General features: G+C 42.8%; 1 protein-coding gene across 1 annotated transcript in view; it reads right to left on the bottom strand.

Moving 5' to 3' along the window:
* Klb (klotho beta) overlaps positions 1-18185 on the bottom strand; it is a 36747-nt gene extending 18562 nt beyond the window's left edge. Inside the window, exon 1 of the mRNA XM_031342417.1 lies at positions 17267-18185. Coding sequence (XP_031198277.1) covers positions 17267-18004 — 738 coding nt within the window. The 5' untranslated portion in view covers positions 18005-18185. The remainder of the gene's footprint in view (positions 1-17266) is intronic.
* Positions 18186-18453: the final 268 nt, after the last annotated feature.

Raw genomic sequence — 18453 nt, 5'->3', positions numbered from 1 at the left:
GCCAGCCTGGTCTACAGAGTGAGTTCCAGGACAGCCAGGACTATACAGAGAAACCCTGTCTAGAAAAACAAAACAAAACAAAAAACAACAACAAAAAAACCCAAAAAAACCCAACCAAACAAAAAAACCAAAAACCTATTGACTGAGTAGAGAACAAAATAAAAAACCTTATATTTTACTTTAAAATATTATAGTCACCATGCATGGTAGCACATCCCTGTAATCTCAGTTCCCTGCAGGCTTGAGGCAGGAGGATGAATGTATGTTTGAGGACAGTTTAGGCTACCCAGTGAGTTCTGGTCTAGCCTGCCATGAATTGAGACTCTACCCCAAGGAACCAAAGAATAAGCAAGCAAACAAAAGTCTCCATAACATAACAAAATGTTTTTGTATTTCTGTGTTCCCATCTACCTTTTAGAAGGTGTTTCCCTGCTGACGTCTGCTGAAACATTTTCCATGGTGTAGTCTTGATAATTGTTGTAACACTGACTTGACAACATATGACTTCCTTGGTCAGCACTGTATTTTGATAGAAATCAGCTTTTTTTGCTTCGATATAACTGGCTTTGGACAGGTAAATTTTTAATTTATTTGAATTCTTTTCTGTCAGTAACAGGAACAAATTGACTATCTTTAATTTTAAAAAGTTACATGTAGCCGGACAATGGTGGCGCACACCTTTAGTTCCAGCACTCAGGAGGCAGGAGCGGGTGGATCTCTGAGTTTGAGGTCAGCTTGGTCTACAGAGCAAATTCCAGGACAACCACCGCTACATAGAGAAACCTTATCTGAAACCACCCCACCAAAAGGCACATTTATTAGAATAAGAGAGATGGCTCAGAAGTTAAGACCACACACTGCCTGTTCTTCCAAAGGACTCAGATTTAATTCCCAGCACCCACATACATCTACATACATTCATAGACATCTACAGTGTCAGTTTAGGGGATCTGATCTTCTGGCAGCAGACTGTGTGGTATATAGATATCCATGCAGGCAAAATACCAAACACATATAAAGTGAAATGAAAAAAGTACTTATTTATTTGTGTGTATGTGCATGTCACGTGTGTGCACAGGTGCCTAAGTGTGTGCATGCATAAGCACATGGATCAGAGGACAACTCACATCAGTCCATTGTCCCCTCCCACCTTTGGGTCTTGAGGATTGAACTCAGGTCATCAGGCTTGGTGGCAAATGCGTTTACCCACTGAGCCCTTGATAGCATATTTCTAAGAATTGCTTCGAATATCACCCTCTTCCCATGAGGAGCAGATATGCAGCTTGGTGTTCAGATGGGTCCCCTAACAGTTAAAGCAGGGGCCATCTCTGACTGTTACCTGTCATGGGATCCCCTTCCCTACCTGGACTGCCTGGTTGTGTCTCAGTGGGAGAGGATGTGCTTAGTCCTGCTGGGACTAGATGACCAGGATGGGGTGGTACCCAAGGGGGACTTCCCCGGGAGGGGGTTGTAAGGGCAGGCCAGGGGAGGAGAGGGGGGAGGTGGGGGCTTTGATTGGAATGTAATGTGAATTAAAAAAAATGATGAAAAGGAAAAAAAAGAAAGAAAATAAAAGAAAGCCCATAAAAGTACATGTTCTTGGATCACTGCTAAGATAGAACCAGGTACTTTCAAAAAAAGAGAAAGGAAGAAAGTAGAGAAAGAGAAAGAAAAGAAAAAGAACTGTTTTGAATATTCCCAAATCACTTGCCACACATTTTGTTCATTGGTATGAGTATTGCTTGACCACCTGCTGCCAAACCTTGACAGCTCTGTTTGCAGAGAAATTATCCTTGAGCATGATATGAACATGTCCCTCACTTATATCCTCCTGTTGGGGAAATGACCCTGGTTTTGAACGGAAGAGATCTGGGCTCTGCTTCTGGTTCTGTGGTTACTGAGGCTTATGACTTTGATCAATAGTTTCTCTCTTAGAGTCCTCAGTTCTTCCTTCACCATAGTGAGCTGGAACTAAATACCCGAGAACTGCTGAGAAGCAGACAGAGGACTGTAAATGGCCCACAGTTGGTTGAGGGCTTTTACTAGAATGCAAGAAACCCTCGATTCAACCCTTCCCAGGCAACCACTGGTGTGCTGGCACATCTAGAATACCAATAGCACTCCAGAGGAGGAGGGGGAGGGGGAAGGGAAGGAGGGAGGGGAGAGGAAGGAGGAGGAAGAGTCTGCGGGATCTGAAACTTAGTATCAACCTTGGCTACATAGGGAGTTCCAGGCCAGGCTGTGCTGACTGAGACTATGTGTCAAAACAAACAAACCAGGGAAGAACAAGTTGGGAATAATTCACTAACCCCGAGTGTTGTGATCACAAGTATGTGGCACTATGGCCATACCTAGCTATTATATCATCCTGGGAGGACAGTACCTATTTTGCTATTTTGCATCTATGTGTTTCCGGAATTCAGAACTCACTAGAAAGCTCATAGACGACCTGTCGGCAAATCCTCCCACCCCAAATTGGAAAGCCACACGTTTGTCCAAGTGTGTGCTGATGGGGAAATCTCTGTGCCTCTTTCCTGGAACCAGTAATGCTGGCATTGGACCTTTTCCTTAGTGGTGGCAGAGGCGACATGAATCCCTCAGGGCACCCTGCATTGACTCTTCGCCGGAAGATGATGATCTTTATACCACAATCAATGTCAGGCATGAAAGACAGGGGTGTGGTGGCTGCACAGCGTTTAGGACAGCACCACCCCAAACAAGGAAGTGCATGTTCCTAGGGGAAACTGTCTTTCACCATCACATAGAACTGTGGTGACATTAAGAACAGGGGAGCAGGGGCGGTGGTGGCTCACGCCTTTAATCCCAGCACTTGGGAGGCAGAGGCAGGCAGATTTCTGAGTTTGAGGCCAGCCTGGTCTACAGAGTGAGTTCCAGGACAGTCAGGGCTATACAGAGAAACCCTGTCTCAAAAAACCAAAAAAAAAAAAAAAAAAAAAAAAAAAAAAAAAAAAAAAAAAAAAAAAAAAAAAGAACAGGGGAATATGAATAGCAAGAACACATTTCTAGCACTAAATGTTCCAGGTGCTTCATTCCTGCATGCTTTCTCATTCATTCATTCATTCATCCACTCATTCAATTCTCTCTCTGTGTTGTGTGTGTATATGCACATGTTTTACATGTGTGAGAGCATGGCTGTGTGTTCATGTGTGTGTGTGTCTCAGAGGTCACAGATATGACTTGCTGGCCAGCTTGCTCTAAAAGTCCCTTGTTTCTCTCTTTACTGAACCCCAGTCCCTCCAGTCCTTAAGTTTCTGTAGCAAGTGCTTTAACCATTTATCTATCTTCCCACCCCTGCTGTCCTATTTAAACTCACTTTAAGTCCTATGTAGCAGGGACTACAACCCCATTTTAGAGGGCAGGAAAACAGGGGGTGGAGAAATTAGGTACCCCGTCTCATTCACTGAGTGAATCAAGCCTAGGCTGTCTTGCTTCAGTTCTTGGCTGTTGCCTAACTTTAGAAATATTTTATCTAATAAAATTTTTGTTTTGTTTTGTTTTGTTAAGAAAGGGTCTCTTTATATAGCTTTGGTTGGCCTGGAACTCAGAGATCCACCACCTTTTACCTCTTTGTTCTGGGACTAATGGCATGCACCACCATCTGGGGCAACAAATATTTATTTTTAAACTGTAAGGTACTGGCCAGGCAGTGGTGGCACACGCCTTTAATCCCAGCACTTGGGAGGCAGAGGCAGGCAGATTTTTGGGAAGGCCAGCTGGTCTACAGAGCGAGTTCCAGGACAGCCAGGGCTATACAGAGAAACCCTGTCTCGAAAAACCAAAAAGAAAAAAGAAAAAGTAAGGCACCATTGTAGACATTTAGAGAAAAGGTGGGGCTGGAGAGATGGCTCAGCAGTTGAGAGCACTGTCTGCTCTTCCGAAGATCCTGAGTTCAAATCCTAGCAACCACATGGTGGCTCGCAACCATCCGTAATGAGATCTGATGCCCTCTTCTGGAATGTCTGAAGACAGCTACAGTGTACTTATTTATAATCAATCAATCAATCAATCAATCAATCAATCTTTAGGCCCTGAGCAAGTAGGGCTGACCAGAGTGAGCAGAGGTCCTAATTTCAATTCCCAATAACCACATGAAGGTTGACAACTATCTATACAGCTACAGTGTACTCATATACATAAAATAAAATAAATAAATCTTTCAAAAAGGATGGGGGTGGGGGTGGGGGAGGAAAGATGAACAGCACAGGCCTCGCCTCTAGGGCAGCCCTGGCAGCTAACAGAAATAAGCAGCAGAGGAGCATGTCTAACACTCCCGCTTCTCCAGTGCGTTCTGAAGAACCGAATCAAACTGAGAACCGAGGGCTGGAGATTTGCTTGGTGGCTAGAGTGCTCGCCTTGCTTGAACAGAGTTCTGGGATTGATCTCTAATTCTACAATTTCTGAGTTCGAGGCCAACCTGGTCTATAGAGTGAGTTCCAGGACAGCCAGGGCTATACAGAGAAACCCTGTCTCGAAAAAAAGAAAGAAAGAAAGGAACAGTTTCCGTTAGGGAGTCGGACTGTTTTATGTCATTGTTCCTGCAGATTTCCCAAACTTCTGGGAATCTCAACAGAAAAAAAATATGTAAGGAATGTAAATATTAAGCTCAATTATTCTGGGTTCTATTGTGCATGGGAAAGGTTTTATACCCAATGACAACTTGTTGATGTTCAACTTGGGTTAACATGAAAGCAGATCAGATAACAGTAAAGGCCAGCCTCTGTTTAAGGTTTAGGCCTTAATCGAGGGGTAAGATAGGAGGCAGGCGGTACTGGCACTCCTTTCTCTGCCCAGCCCCCTTTATTTTAGCTTTTAGAGACATCTTGCTACGCAGCCTGGGCTGACTCGGAACTCACTGTATAAACCAGGTTAGCTTCTCTTGGCTCAGCCTCCTGAATGCCAGTACAAGTGCACCCTATGTGCCTGGCAGTGTACCTCCTTCATATCAGAACACCCCACATGAAAAGATCCTGGCTTTCACTCGCTGCCAGGTTCTCCCAAAACATTTTCAAACGATACCATCAATCAGATCACTCAAGGACCACTTTAAGTGATTCTGTGGTTCATTCACAATTGACTGATCAATTAGAAGGCTCTAGGTCAATGCTCAGCATCCCTAGCACATTGCTCAAATTGCCATTTCTCAGTGGTTAAATGAAATCTTATGCTGTTATTATTATTATTACTATAACTATTACTATAGTGTATGTATGCTCATGAGTGTGCTTTATGTACCTGCAGTGTACGCACACATGTATACGGGTGCTCGTGCACATGTGCCCGCCCAGAGGCCGGAGGAAGACATGAAACATTCTACTCTATCACTCTCTAACCTTAGGAGACAGAGTCTCTCAATGAACCTGAAGGTAAGCTGGTGTTGAGCAAGCCCTGGTAGACTTCCTGTCTTCACCCCCCACAGCGCTTTACGGTACCTGCGCAGCCACACCCGACATTTTGCATGGGTGCTGGGATGCAAACTCTCATTCATGCGCTCGCATATTAACTGTTCTTTCCCCCATGTTCAGCCCTTGGTATTTCTATGGACTTGTTGTTGTTGCTGTTGTTTTCAGACAGGGTATCCCTGAGTAACCCTGGCTGGACTCACTTTGTAGATCAGACTAGCCTCTAACTCACAGAGATCCTCCTGTCTCTGCCTGGGGATTAAAGGTACACGTCACACCTTGCCTCTGGCCAGCTTTCTAATGTTGAGGGTTTTTCTTTAAGACTTCATGGTAAATGACTTAGTGAGGAGTGAAACTAGTTCCCCTCCAATCATGTCGTCAAAGCATCCGTTACCATTTCCATGACTTGAATATTTACTTCTAGCTGGTTTATTCTCCACGTATGAGGGTGTCCAAAGCTGTCTAGACCAGGCTGCGATGTTATTCTATGATCATTTATAATTACACTTATTGAAACTCTTGTTAATCATTCACTGACATTTAACATTTTTCTCTTTAATAGTCAGAAAAAGTAAATATTATTCTCTTGAAGGTTTTATTTAGAGTGCTATTTTTTTTTTTAAGTCTGTGACTCTTAGGAAATAGCGGCGAGCTGTGGGTGGAGAAACGGTCTTTAGAAATTTTCCAGAAGCAGCAGTTCTATCAGTTATTTAAACGTGATCAAATTTGATCAAAAGTGTCTCAAACACTAATACTGGCTGCAAAGCCAGGCATGGAAATAACCCTGAAGTTCCAGTGCTCAGGAGACCAAGGCAGGAGGACTGGCAGTTCAAAGCCAGCCTCACTTTTATGGAGAAACCATGTTCCAAACAATAAATGCGACAAAAGTAAATAAGCAAATAAGAAAATAAATAAGGATCCTAGGGTAGGGGGATGGGCTATGTGTAAAGGGGCTTGTGGTGGACTGCCTAGCTGAGTTCAATCCCTGGAAACCACATGACAAGAAAAAAAATCTAATCATTCCTTTTTCTTTTTCTTCCCTTCCCTTCCCCTTTCTTTTTTCTTCCTTCCTTCCTTCTGACCTTCCTGTCTTCCCCCTGCCTTCCTCCCTCCCTCTCTTCCTTCCTCTTTCCTTCCTCCCCTCCCCTCCTCTTCCTGTTTTGGATGTATGACTTGAGGGTTGGGAGAACCCCAGAGCAGGAGATCAGAGAACAATTTTCAGACTTCGTCCTCTCCTTTAACGTGAAACTTGGGGTTGACCTCAGATTGCCTGTTCTGAGAGCAAGTGCTGTTGGCCACTGAACCATCCCAACAGCTCACAACTACTACTTTAAATCTGTCAGGTTAGTATTTCCTACATTTTATTATTTTTTTAAAAAGGTACATTCTGGTGATGGTGGCATATGCTTTTAATCTCAGAGTTCTGGAAGCAGATGCAGGAGGACTTCTGTGAGTCCCAGGCCACCCAGAGCTACACAGTGAGAACTTGTTTCAAGTGAAAAAAATATGTATGTGATTATAATGTAAGGTGATTAAATGAATTATATTAACTAAGTTACTTAAAGTCTAAATAATATTGATAAGGACACATATAGTAGTCTAATATTCCTTCAATGGGACACTAAGTTTTGAGCAAATAAAATTAACATTATCAAGACAAATGAGCAATTCCAGTTTCATTTATTTATTTATTTATTATTTATTTGTTTGTTTTTTTCTTGAGCAATTCCATTTTAAAATCTGTTAGGGCCAGCACTCGAGGTAGAGGCGAAGCTGGAGAGATGGCTCAGCGGTTAAGAGCACCAACTGCTCTTCCAAAGGTCCTGAGTTCAATTCCCAGCAACCACATGGTGGCTCACAACCATCTGTAATGGGATCTGGTGCCCTCTTCTGGTGTGTCTGAAGGGAGCAATGTTGGTGTACTCATATACATAAAATAAATAAATAAGTCTTAAAAAAAAAAGAAAAAAGAAAAGAAAAGCAGGTAGAGGCAGGTGGATCTCTGTGAGTTTTGAAGAGAGAGTGAGTGCCAGGATAGTCAAGGCTACATAGAAAATCCCTGACTTTAAAAATCAAAAAAGAAAGAAAAAGATAAAAAAAACAAAACCAAAACAACAACCAAAAACCCACTTACTTGCTGAATAACTAGGAGGACCTGAGTGTAGTTCCAGCTCTCCGGTGCGGACGGGCTGGGTATGGTCGGCACCAACGCTGAGCTGCGCAGACAGAGACCAAAGGAATACAGGGGCTTGCAGAGATCCTGCCTCAAGGGGATAAGGTGGAAAGTGATAAGGACACCCCAAAATCCTCCTCTGCCCTTCACCTGAACACTGTGTTTTTAAAGATGTTGGTGGGGACTTGGCTGGGAGGTGGTATCTAATCTACTTCCACACGTCTCGGACTCTGGTAGCCTTCTTGACCTGCCAGGCAGGAGGTTCAGCTATGTGCGGGCAAAAAAAGATTAATAAACCACGGGAATGAGGGTTTTCCCAGTTGTCTTTGTGGTAATAACACAAACTTTTGCTTAAGAATTTCAACAGCACTTTTTTTGTTGTTGTTTTTTTTGAGACAGGGTTTCTCTGTGTAGCTCTGGCTGTCCTGGAACTCACTCTGTAGACCAGGCTGGCCTCGAACTCAGAAATCCGCCTGCCTCTGCCTCCCAAGTGCTGGGATTAAAGGTGTGCGCCACCACCGCCCGGTTCAACAGCACTTTTAAGAAAAAACAAACTGTATAAAGACAGGTTCTTTTTTCCTTTTTCTTTTCGAGACCGGGACTTAACATCCCTCCAGGCTGGCCTCCAACTCTGGAACCTCTCAGCTTCCCAAGGGCTGGGATTATAAGCATGACTAATCTTATAAAACTATCCCAGCTATTTCTATTATTTACACTTTTATTTCTTATTTATTTATTTAGTTTTGTTTTTTCAAGACAGGGTTTCTCTGTAAAGCCCTGGCTGTCCTGGAACTCACTCTGTAGACCAGGTTGGCCTCGAACTCAGAAAACTGCCTGTCTCTGCCTCCCAAGTGCTGGGATTAAAGGCATGCACCACCACTGGTCAGCTCAGGATACTTTTTAAAAAAGTTTTTAGAGCCTTGTTCACCTAATAATTGTAAGGCTTATTTTATTGGTATTAATGTGTGTGTTCTGCAGTGTGTGGGCACACCATGTGTATGTGGCTGTCTGAAGAGGTCCTAAGGACATGTGGGATCCCGCTGGAATCAGAGGAAGTTGTTAGCTACCACACAGGTTCTCTGCAAGAGCAGTGAGTGCTCTTAACCCCTTAGCTGTCTCTCCAGCCCCCGTTTAGTTGTTTGTTTGTTTGTTTTTCATTTTTAAAAAAAGGGTTTAGTATAGCCCTGGCTGGGCTGGAACTTCCTCTGTAGACCAGGCTGGCCTTGAACTCACAGAGATCGCCTGCTTCTGCCTCCTGAGTGCCAGGATTCAACTCATGCAACACCTCTACCTGGCTGGTTTTTTTTTTTTTTTTAATTTTTTTTGGGGGGGGGCTTTTTAGATAAGGTCTCATGTAGGCTAGCTATGCAATTGGTAATCTTGACCTCTTGGCCCTTCTGCCTGCACTTCCCAATGCTGAGATTAAGGCATACCCCACCACACACGTATATAAAAAGCTAACAGCTGGGCATGGTGGTCCTGACCTTTAATCCAAGCTCTGGTGAGGCAAAGGCAGGTGGATATCTGGGATTTCAAGGCCAACCCAGTCAACATATTGAATTCCAGGACAGCCAGAATGACATAGTGAGACTCTGTCTAAATTCCCATAAACAATAAGAGAAAAATAAGTAGGTAGAACAAAATATTTACTTTTTTAAAAAGAAAAATCTTTAACAATAATCTATTTGATTCTTTGTCATATACCTAACATATGCCCAGCATAATGTAAGTTTCCCCAACTAATGATGCCAAAAAATACTGCAACAAAGTCCTCAAGGAGGTGGGAAGCTGAGGAAGAAATACAGGCTTCTTTCAAGCTCAGGAACAACCCAGTATGGTCCTGACCTGGAGCAGAGTTTCCCAACATTCGCTGCCCTAATGCCCTAAGTGCCTCTTTCACAGTGTGAGGCAATCTCTTGATCCCTGAGGAATTCCAGAAAGCTTGTCAGCGTTTGTGTGTGGCATACAAAAAAAAAGTGTTGACATAGGCTACATCTTATAGAAAACTGTGGTCTTGAGGACTATGGTGTAAAGTTCATTTAAAATAAATTTAGGGAAAAAAAGAAAAAAGAATAAAAAAAAAAAAGGGCTGGAGAGATGGCTCAGCGGTTAAGAGCACTAACTGCTCTTCCAGAGGTCCTGAGATAAAATAAATTTAAGGTCAGCGAGATGGCTAAGTGGGTAAAGGGGCTTGTTGCAAAGCCCGATGGTGTGAGTTTGATCTCACAGACTCACAGAGTAGAATGAGAAAACTGATTCCCCTACATAGTCTTTTGACCGCCATGATTCAGTCACAGCACGTGAGCAGCCCCACCCCCAAAAAACAAAATACTTTTTTTTTTTAAAAGACAAAGTCTCTCTATGTAGGTCTAGCTGTTCTACATCTTGCTAAGTATACCAGGCTGGCTTCAAACTCACAAAGAATCATGTAACTCAGCCTATCAAATGCTGAAGTTAAGGGTGTGTGTGCTCCACGACAGGCATATGTAATAGAGCAGTGGTGGCACATGCCTTTAACTCCAGCTCTCGGGACGCAGAGGCAGATGGTTCTCTGTGAGTGTGAGGCCAGCCTGGTCTACAGAGTATAGAGTGAGTTTCAAAACAGCCCTGGCTACACAAAGAAACTCTGTGTACACACACACACACACACACACACAAAGCACACAAAGCAAGCTATGGACTAAATTACCAATAGTTAAAATCCTGATGTAGCTCAATGACAGAACTTTAGCTGAGTTTGATTTCCCAGCACTGGGGGAAATAAAAGTTACTAATACACACAAATGTAAACACTGGCATTTCTTATCTAGTAAACACTGCACATTATTTAAATTATTTTACTTATAAAAGAAAAATAATTTTGTGGCATATTTTCGTGTTTAGTTTTAGAAGTAAATGTACACTAAAATGCTTTGTAAAACTTATATATTCAGTGGTGGTTTTTAGGCCAGGAATTCATACATATATATATATTTTGTTACATTTATTTGTGTGTGTGGGCCCTCAGCTGCTGTGGTGTGAATGTGGAGATGGGAGTTGGTTTTCTTTTTTCAGCATGTAGGATTTTGGGGGTTGAATTCAGGTCTTCTGGCTTGGCAGCAAGCCTTTCCACAGTTGTCCCCCCATTTTTTTTATTTTTGAGATAGTCTTATCACATAACTCAGGCTGGTTTCAAACTCATAATTTTTCTGCCTCAGCCTTTTTTTTTTTTTTTTTTTTTTTTTTTTTTTTTTTTTTTTTTTTTTTTTTTTTTGGTATTTTCGAGACAAGGTTTCTCTGGCTGTCCTGGAACTCATTCTGTAGACCAGGCTGGCCTGGAACTCATAATTCCGCCCGCCTCTGCCTCCCAGGTGCTGGGATTAAAAGCGTGCACCACCACTGCCCAGCCTGCCTCAGCCTTCTAAATGCTAAAATTACAGGCCTGCAACACCATAGTTAGCTTTTTATTTTATTTTTTATTTTTTTGGAGGCGGGGAACATTTCTCACTACATATTTCAGGCTGTCCTGGGACTCACTCTGTAGACCAGACTGGCCTTAAACTCAGAGATCCTCTAGCCTCTGCTTCCTAAATGCTGAAATTAAAGGTGTGTGCCACTACACCCAGCCTTTTTTTTTTTTTTTTTTAGTATTTTTATTTATTTATTTATTTCATGTATATGAGTACACTATAGCTGTCTTCAGATACATACCAGAAGAGTGCATCAGATCCCATTAGAGATGGTTGTGAAGCCATGGTTGCTGGGAATTGAACTCAGAACCTCCGGAAGAACAGTGCTCTTAGCCACTGAGTCCCCTACACCCATCTTTTAAAAACATTTTTTAAGATTTACTCTTTAGCCTGGCGGTGGTGGCACATGTCTTTAATCCCAGCACTTGGGAGGGAGAGGCAGGCGGATTTCTGATTTCGAGACCAGCCTGGTCTACAGAGTGAGTTCCAGGACAGCCAGGGCTACACAGAGAAACCCTGTCTCGAAAAAAACAAAAAACAAAAAACAAACAAACAAACAAAAGATTAACTTTTTAAATTGTGTGCATATGTGTGTCTTTGTGTAAGAGCGTGTGAGTGCAGTGTCGTTAGAGTTCAGAAGAGGGCTGTCCTGGAACTCACTCTGGAGACCAGGCTGGCCTTGAACTCAGAAATCCTCCTGCCTCTGCCTCCCAAGTGCTGGGATTAAAGGCACGGGCCACCACTGCCCGACTTGGTTTTGTTGTTTTGAGACCATTTTTTTTTTCTTTCTGTAGCTCTGGCTATCCTAGACTTGCTTTGGAGACCAGGCTGGCCTCAAATTCACATCCGTGTGCCTCTGCCCCCTGAGTGCTGGGATCAAATGCGTGCACCTCCATGGCCAGCTCTCCAGCCCCCTTTTAAAAACATCTTTTAAAGTATTGTGTCTTTTCTAAAAATAGACTAGCGCACACGTTACCTTTGAGGTTGTGCGTGTGCCTTACAGACTCCCTGAGACTCTCCGTGAGGCAATGTTGCCATCCCTGCATCCTGGTCATATTTCATCTGACCACTTGCTCAGTATCGATGGAAGCTACTGGTTTGAAAAGTTGAGGAAAGGGAGGGACTCTTGACTGCTGTGGTACATTTGGCAATGTCTGGAGACACTTATCGCTGTCACAGCCTGAAGCAGGACTGGGTTCAGGCTGAGGAATTAGGCTGGTTGCAGAGATTTGTAGCTGGCAGAGGCCCCAGAGCTGCCGGAGATCGTAATATGCTCAGGATAGTCCACCCCAGCAGAAAGTTACCCAGCCCCAAATGTCAATAGCTCTGGGGTTGAGAAATCCTTGTACTGTGTCAACAGTGTGTGTCTATGAAAGATAACATTTCAAAGCCACAAAATAGTCACAGCTAACACGCACTCCAGCAGTGCTTTGTGGGGGTAAACTGAGGCTGTCTGCCCAAGACGCTCCACTTGAAGAGAAAAGTTTACAAACCTAGATTATTATTTGTATTTATTGATGTGATGAAAAACAAGTGCCGTTGTTACTTTGACTACTCTATGCGAACTCTTGGGGTTTTGATGATCCAAGAAAGGAGGACAACACTTACATAGACCAACTATCTATGAAAGGTTACTTATTTATTTTGTGGACTTGTGTGTATGTGTATAGTTTGTGTGTGTCAGGGGACGCATGCCACACGCCTCATGTCGGGGCTCTCTCCATCCACCAGATCATAAGGGTTGGCATCAGGTGGCTTAACCAGCTGAGCTGTCTTGCTAGTCCTATGTATTTATTTTGTATGTATTTTGAGATAGGTTTTTACTATGTAACCCAGGCTGGCCTAGAACTCCACATAGACCAAGGCTGGCCTCAAATTCACTAGGAACTGTTAGGATTAAGCTATCTAGCCCAGGGGAAATCTTTATTCTTATAAAGGAGAAAACAATACCAACCCATAGAAGGACCAGACCTGAGCGAGGAGGAAAGGGTTCTGGGAGGGTGTCCTACTTGCTGAATCCATCATCTCTGCTCAGTCAGCCAGGAAATTGTTCCTTTTTGCTTAAAGCCAACTTGAATTCAATTTGTCACTCGCAACCAGCAGCGCCCTGACTAATACACCACCAGATTAATATCAGTAATATTTCAAGAATTAGCGACAATACAACAAAACAGGAAGATTGAATTTGACATTGATTCTTTGATTACAAAGATTAAGTTAGAGAGGCTGTAGAGATGACTCAACATTTTAGGAGCACTGGTTGTTCTTTCAAAGGCCTTGGGTTCAATCCCCAGCACCCACATAACTCTCTGTAGCTCCAATTCACAGACAGTCATGCAGACAAACCACCAATGCACATAAAATAAAAATAAATAAATCTTTAAAAAAAGAAGATTAAGTTAGATCCTAGAGTATTCATTTAATGGACATATACGTTCTAACATGTGCCAAATGGTCTGTGTTAGATGTTTGGATCAAAGAGCAAGCAAACAGGGCAGGAGAGATGGCTCAGTGGGGAAAGTACTTTCCACCAAGCCTGAGGAACTGCGCTCCATCCCTGAGATCCACATGACAGAAAGAGAGAATAACTCCCGAAAGTCACCCTCCAAACTCCACACCCGTGCCTCAGCATAAATAAATAAGAATTTAAAAACACAAAATAAAAGAAGCAAACACAAACAACAGCAGCAACAACAAAAGTCCCTCTAGGAACTCTTAGTCTAACTGAAGAGAAAGAGAAGGATCGGGGACTGGAGAGAAAACTCAGTTGCTAAGAGCGCTGGCTACTTCTGAAGGACCTGGGTTCAATTCCCACCATCCACGTGGCAGCTTACAACTGTCTGTAACTCCAGCACCCTTGGGCAGACAGACATGCAGGCAAAATGCCTTTAAAGAAAGGATCAACTGCCAGGGGGTGGTGACACAAGCCTTTAATCCCAGCACTTGGGAGGCAGAGGCAGGTGGATTTCTGAGTTCGAGCCCAGCCTGGTCTACAGAGTGAGTTCCAGGACAGCCAAGGCTACACAGAGAAACCCTGTCTCGAAGCAAAACAAAACAAAAGAAAAAAGGATCAACTGATATGGCTCTGGTGAGCCCACCGAAAGGACAGTTACCTCTGAGGTTGTGACTGTCAAAAGCAAGTTTGTCACAGTGTTGGAAGGGAAGAGCAGGGCTTTGAAAGGCACTCTGTCCGGATAGCACATGTTAGAGGGCTGGGTGTGGAGGACTAGCAAGATTAACCTGGGCCACTACCAACAATACATTATGACTTGTTGTGTTTGCTTCCAGAGGGTGATGGGTGATCCCATTCCAGTGGGATGGGAGAGGGGCCAGAAAGGGAGTTTATAAGGGCTGGGTAACAGAAACTTTAGGAAGTCAGGCAGTGGTGGCGCACCCCTTTAATCCCAGCACTTGGGAGGCAGAGGCAGGCGGATTTCTGAGTTCGAGGGCAGCCTGGTCTACAGAGTGAGTTCCAGGAGAACCAGAACTCCACAGAAAAACCCTTTCTCAAAAAACAAAAACAAAAACAAAAAACAAAACCAAAAACCAAAACCAAAAGCTTTGGGAAGTCAAGTATTTTATTCAGGGAAAGCAACATGGTGCATATTTCAAATATTTTTCTGTTAAATAGGCACAATAATAGCTACCCTGTAAGGTTGTTGTGAAAATTGCATATGAGTTAAGTTGATTAGATGCTTAAAAATGGTTAAGCCAAAAATCCACCTTATTCTGTTCCAAACACTATTAAAAACTCAGAACATCCATTGGTAGGTGGGATTATGGGAAATTCATGCCAGAGGTATAGACTTACTTTAAGGAATCTCAAAGTATCTTCAATAATATAGTCTGATTCAGGTTAGGGTTGGGGATATGGTTCAATTGGTAGGTAGTTTGCCCAGCATGTTCAAAGCACTAGATTTGATCTCTGACACCTATGTAAACCAAGGATGGTGGGCCAGAGTGTATTCACGGCATAGGAATTGTGAGCAAAAGGGTAACAATTTGAAGGCCATCCCCAGTTATATAACAAAGTCCAGGACAGTCAGGGCTGTGTGAGACTTCATCTTAAAAACAATAGCAAACAAGCAAAACAAAATCCTAAACTCCCAAATTAGTCTGTAGTGAGCCGGACCATTCCAGTTCCCTCCAAACTATGACATTTCAAATTGAGACAAACTTTTCAAGATCATTCTAGAACTAGAAGATCGCTATTGGTCATACAGTTTCTAAAAGCCTCCGAAGAGTAGGGTCCAAAGCATCCTATGATCCACACAACAATTGGCTTCTAAGTTAGATATATATAGTTAATACATATTTTTGAACTAAAAACTAACTCTAAAGAATGCTTCTCCTAGGTCACAAGAGGAAGCAAGAAAGAAAAAAAAATCAATCTTTTTTTTTTTTTTTTTTGCTGTTGTTGTTGTTAAAGAAAGGGCTGAGAGGAGACACAGGGAACAAGTTCACTTCAGGCTACCAAAGGATTGCAAGATTTCTCTGGTGTGATAGGTCACTGGGTTATGCAGCGAATTTCACTGTCTTACTGGTTTCAAGGGACTCCTTAGACCATTTATCTAGGCTAGTGGTTTAGAAATTTTAAGGCCAACAGAGAAATAACTTGGGACAGCACGATTATTTAAGAATAAAATCCTCAGACATGGCTCAGTGGACTAAGCCACTTGTAGTCAAGCCTGCCGACCTGAGTTTGTTCCTCAGGACCCACGTGGTGGGAGGAGGGAACCGACTCCAGCAAGATGTCCTCTGACCTCCACAAGCGTACGATGGCACGTGCACAAGGACCAGTGTGTGTGTTTGTGTGTTTGAACAGGCTCACAAGCACCCACTCGCACCCACACATATGCAGTCATGCAAAAAATCTAAATTTCGGAAACAACAGTAGAGTTGATGAAGTAGAGGAAAAGAGAAAACAGGAGAATAAGGAATTTTTACAGCTATTTTGGATGTAACAAATGAGCTTGAGATCATAATGCAATTTATTTCCTGCTAAGGGAAGATGTGACTGAAACCATGAAGCTAAATATATGATATATATTTTTATGAATCCAGAATCCAAAGGAAAAGAAGGGCTAGATGGAACAGTTTTATGTTTCTGGACACCTTTTCTGTTTCTACATATTTGAAATTTTGATTCCTTAGAATAAGTTATTTCCCCTCACCCATTATAAAATGTTCTTGATAACCTTTCCTTTTCATCTTAAAAATGTAACAACTATTTCAAATCATTTATTTTTCCCAAGTGAACTATTTATCCAAGAAGTTAACTCTGTTTCCAGATGGTAGTGTCCCGTGAGGCTGTGTCCCACCAAAGTCCCTAGATTACTCTTTAATAAAAGAGATTTAAAATAAAGAGCTCTTGATGACACTGCCAATCATACACATCATGTTCAGAGCAGCTGAGTTTGATTCTGAACATGGCTGAGTTGGATCCAACCTTAAAGACGAGAATAATGAGAACGACTGCCTATTTCATGGTTGTTACGAGGGTCAAACGGGTTACACAAAAAGTGCTTCCCATGACCTGTGCTGCATGCACAGTAGGAACTGTTATTTTTCATGCACTTTCATTATTATTTTAATACATGGAGCCTTTCCCAGCATGAACACTGGCTTCTGAAATACCCCACTTTAAATCCCTCTCCCCCAGTGGGGCCTATTCTTCTCATGTTTTATATGGTTGGCTTCATTTAGCTCCCAACACATGTTATCCCACCTGTTTTGATATAGGACCCATGTAATGCCAAATGTGAACTGTAAATCATTTCATTTTCTGTATTTAATATGCACAGGTGAGCTACTGGCAATTCCCCTTACTATGGCTAAGCACAGGAGCAACACATCCATATTAGAATGATTGTGCATTAACATTATTCTGCCTTCAGGAGGTATTGTCAGAAAAACCCAATCTCTATAAAGTGCTGCTTTCCCACAGAATCAAACTAGACTCCCATTTTCACATCTAACTACATAACTGTGTATTTTAAAAATGGCCTCAAAGTGCAACTAAATGAAACTAACTAAATGAATATATTAGTACCAATGTTGGAAGATGAGACACATCCGACTTTAAATATAAGATTGGAGGACAGAATTTCTAAGTTAGCCTGAACTTAGTGTTGATTTTTGGCAAACTACCCCTTAAAAGAATGTTTCTTTTAACCCCTACTCCCCAGTTCTGAAGCTCTTGTGAGAAGCCAGCTGTACAGTACCTTGATCAGGTTGTGTCCCACAGTGTAGACAGCTGTTAAATTTCCCTTCTCTCCTGGCGCATGCATACCTGTGCCAAACCCATGCCAAGCTACGAGGTAAGGGTTGTGAATTGTAATCCAATATTTGACACGGTCTCCAAAGGTCTGGAAGCAGTATGTGGCATAGTCATTGAAGAGATCTATCAGAGTCGCATTTTTCCAGCCCCCATATTCGTCCTGCAGCGTCAAAGGCAAATCCCAATGGTACAAGGTAACAATCGGTTCGATATTCCTAAGTACCAATGAGTCCAGAAGTGCATTGTAGTACTGGAGACCTTTTGCATTCAGTGCTGCTACTGTTCCGTTAGGGAACAACCGTGGCCAGGAGATGGAGAACTGATAAAAAGAAACTCCTAAAAAATCCAGAGCCAACAAATCTTTTTCCAGAAAGACGTAACTGTCAGTGGATCTGTCTGTGCTGTTGACACCTCTCAGGTGTGAGTAGACGTAACGATCCCAGATCGAGGGTCCTCTCCCATCTGCCTTCCAACTCCCTTCCACTTGAAATGCTCCGGTCCCAACGCCCCAGGAAAAGTTTTTAGGGAAAGTGTCATAGAGGAACAGCTGACTTGGGTTTACCGGACTCACGTACTGTTTTTTATCCCATATTGCTCTCCCGTCTCCAGAGAAGCCGGTAACAGCTCGCAGCAGAACAAACGCAGACAGCACGGCAGATCTTTGCAGTGCCCTGTTGGACATTGTTTTCCTAGAGCGTGTGTTTCTTTCATCAGAGCTGAAGAAAATCCATTCATTCCCCGGAGACCCTGCTGCACACACAGCCTGTCTTCATTTACCCCTAACTGCTGGACTGTCTTTATCAGCGCTCCAGTAAAAGCCAGTGATTGTAAAGCCCTGTCAATGATTACCCTGGACCGGGAGACTTAGGATGGGTCATGAGAGCCACGCAATTTGAGGGAGGTGGCCTCGTTGCCGTCAACAACTTGTGTCGTCTTCTTGGGATTAGGAAAATCCGACCGGTGAAAAATGCATCCTGGACACTAATTTGAATGTGTTAAATAAACGCATGGAAACCGTGCCTGAGAACGGCGTTTTCTGTGCAGCAGTCTTTCACACGGCCGAGGACCTTTCCGAATGTTTTGAACTTTATTGAATAAGGTATCTACTTTTCTATTTTTAGAGTTTAAATG

This window comes from Mastomys coucha, unplaced genomic scaffold (genome assembly GCF_008632895.1).
Source record: "Mastomys coucha isolate ucsf_1 unplaced genomic scaffold, UCSF_Mcou_1 pScaffold22, whole genome shotgun sequence".
Taxonomy (NCBI): domain Eukaryota; kingdom Metazoa; phylum Chordata; class Mammalia; order Rodentia; family Muridae; genus Mastomys; species Mastomys coucha.
Note: the sequence above shows the minus strand (reverse complement) of the source record. Positions and strands in the feature narration are given on the sequence as shown.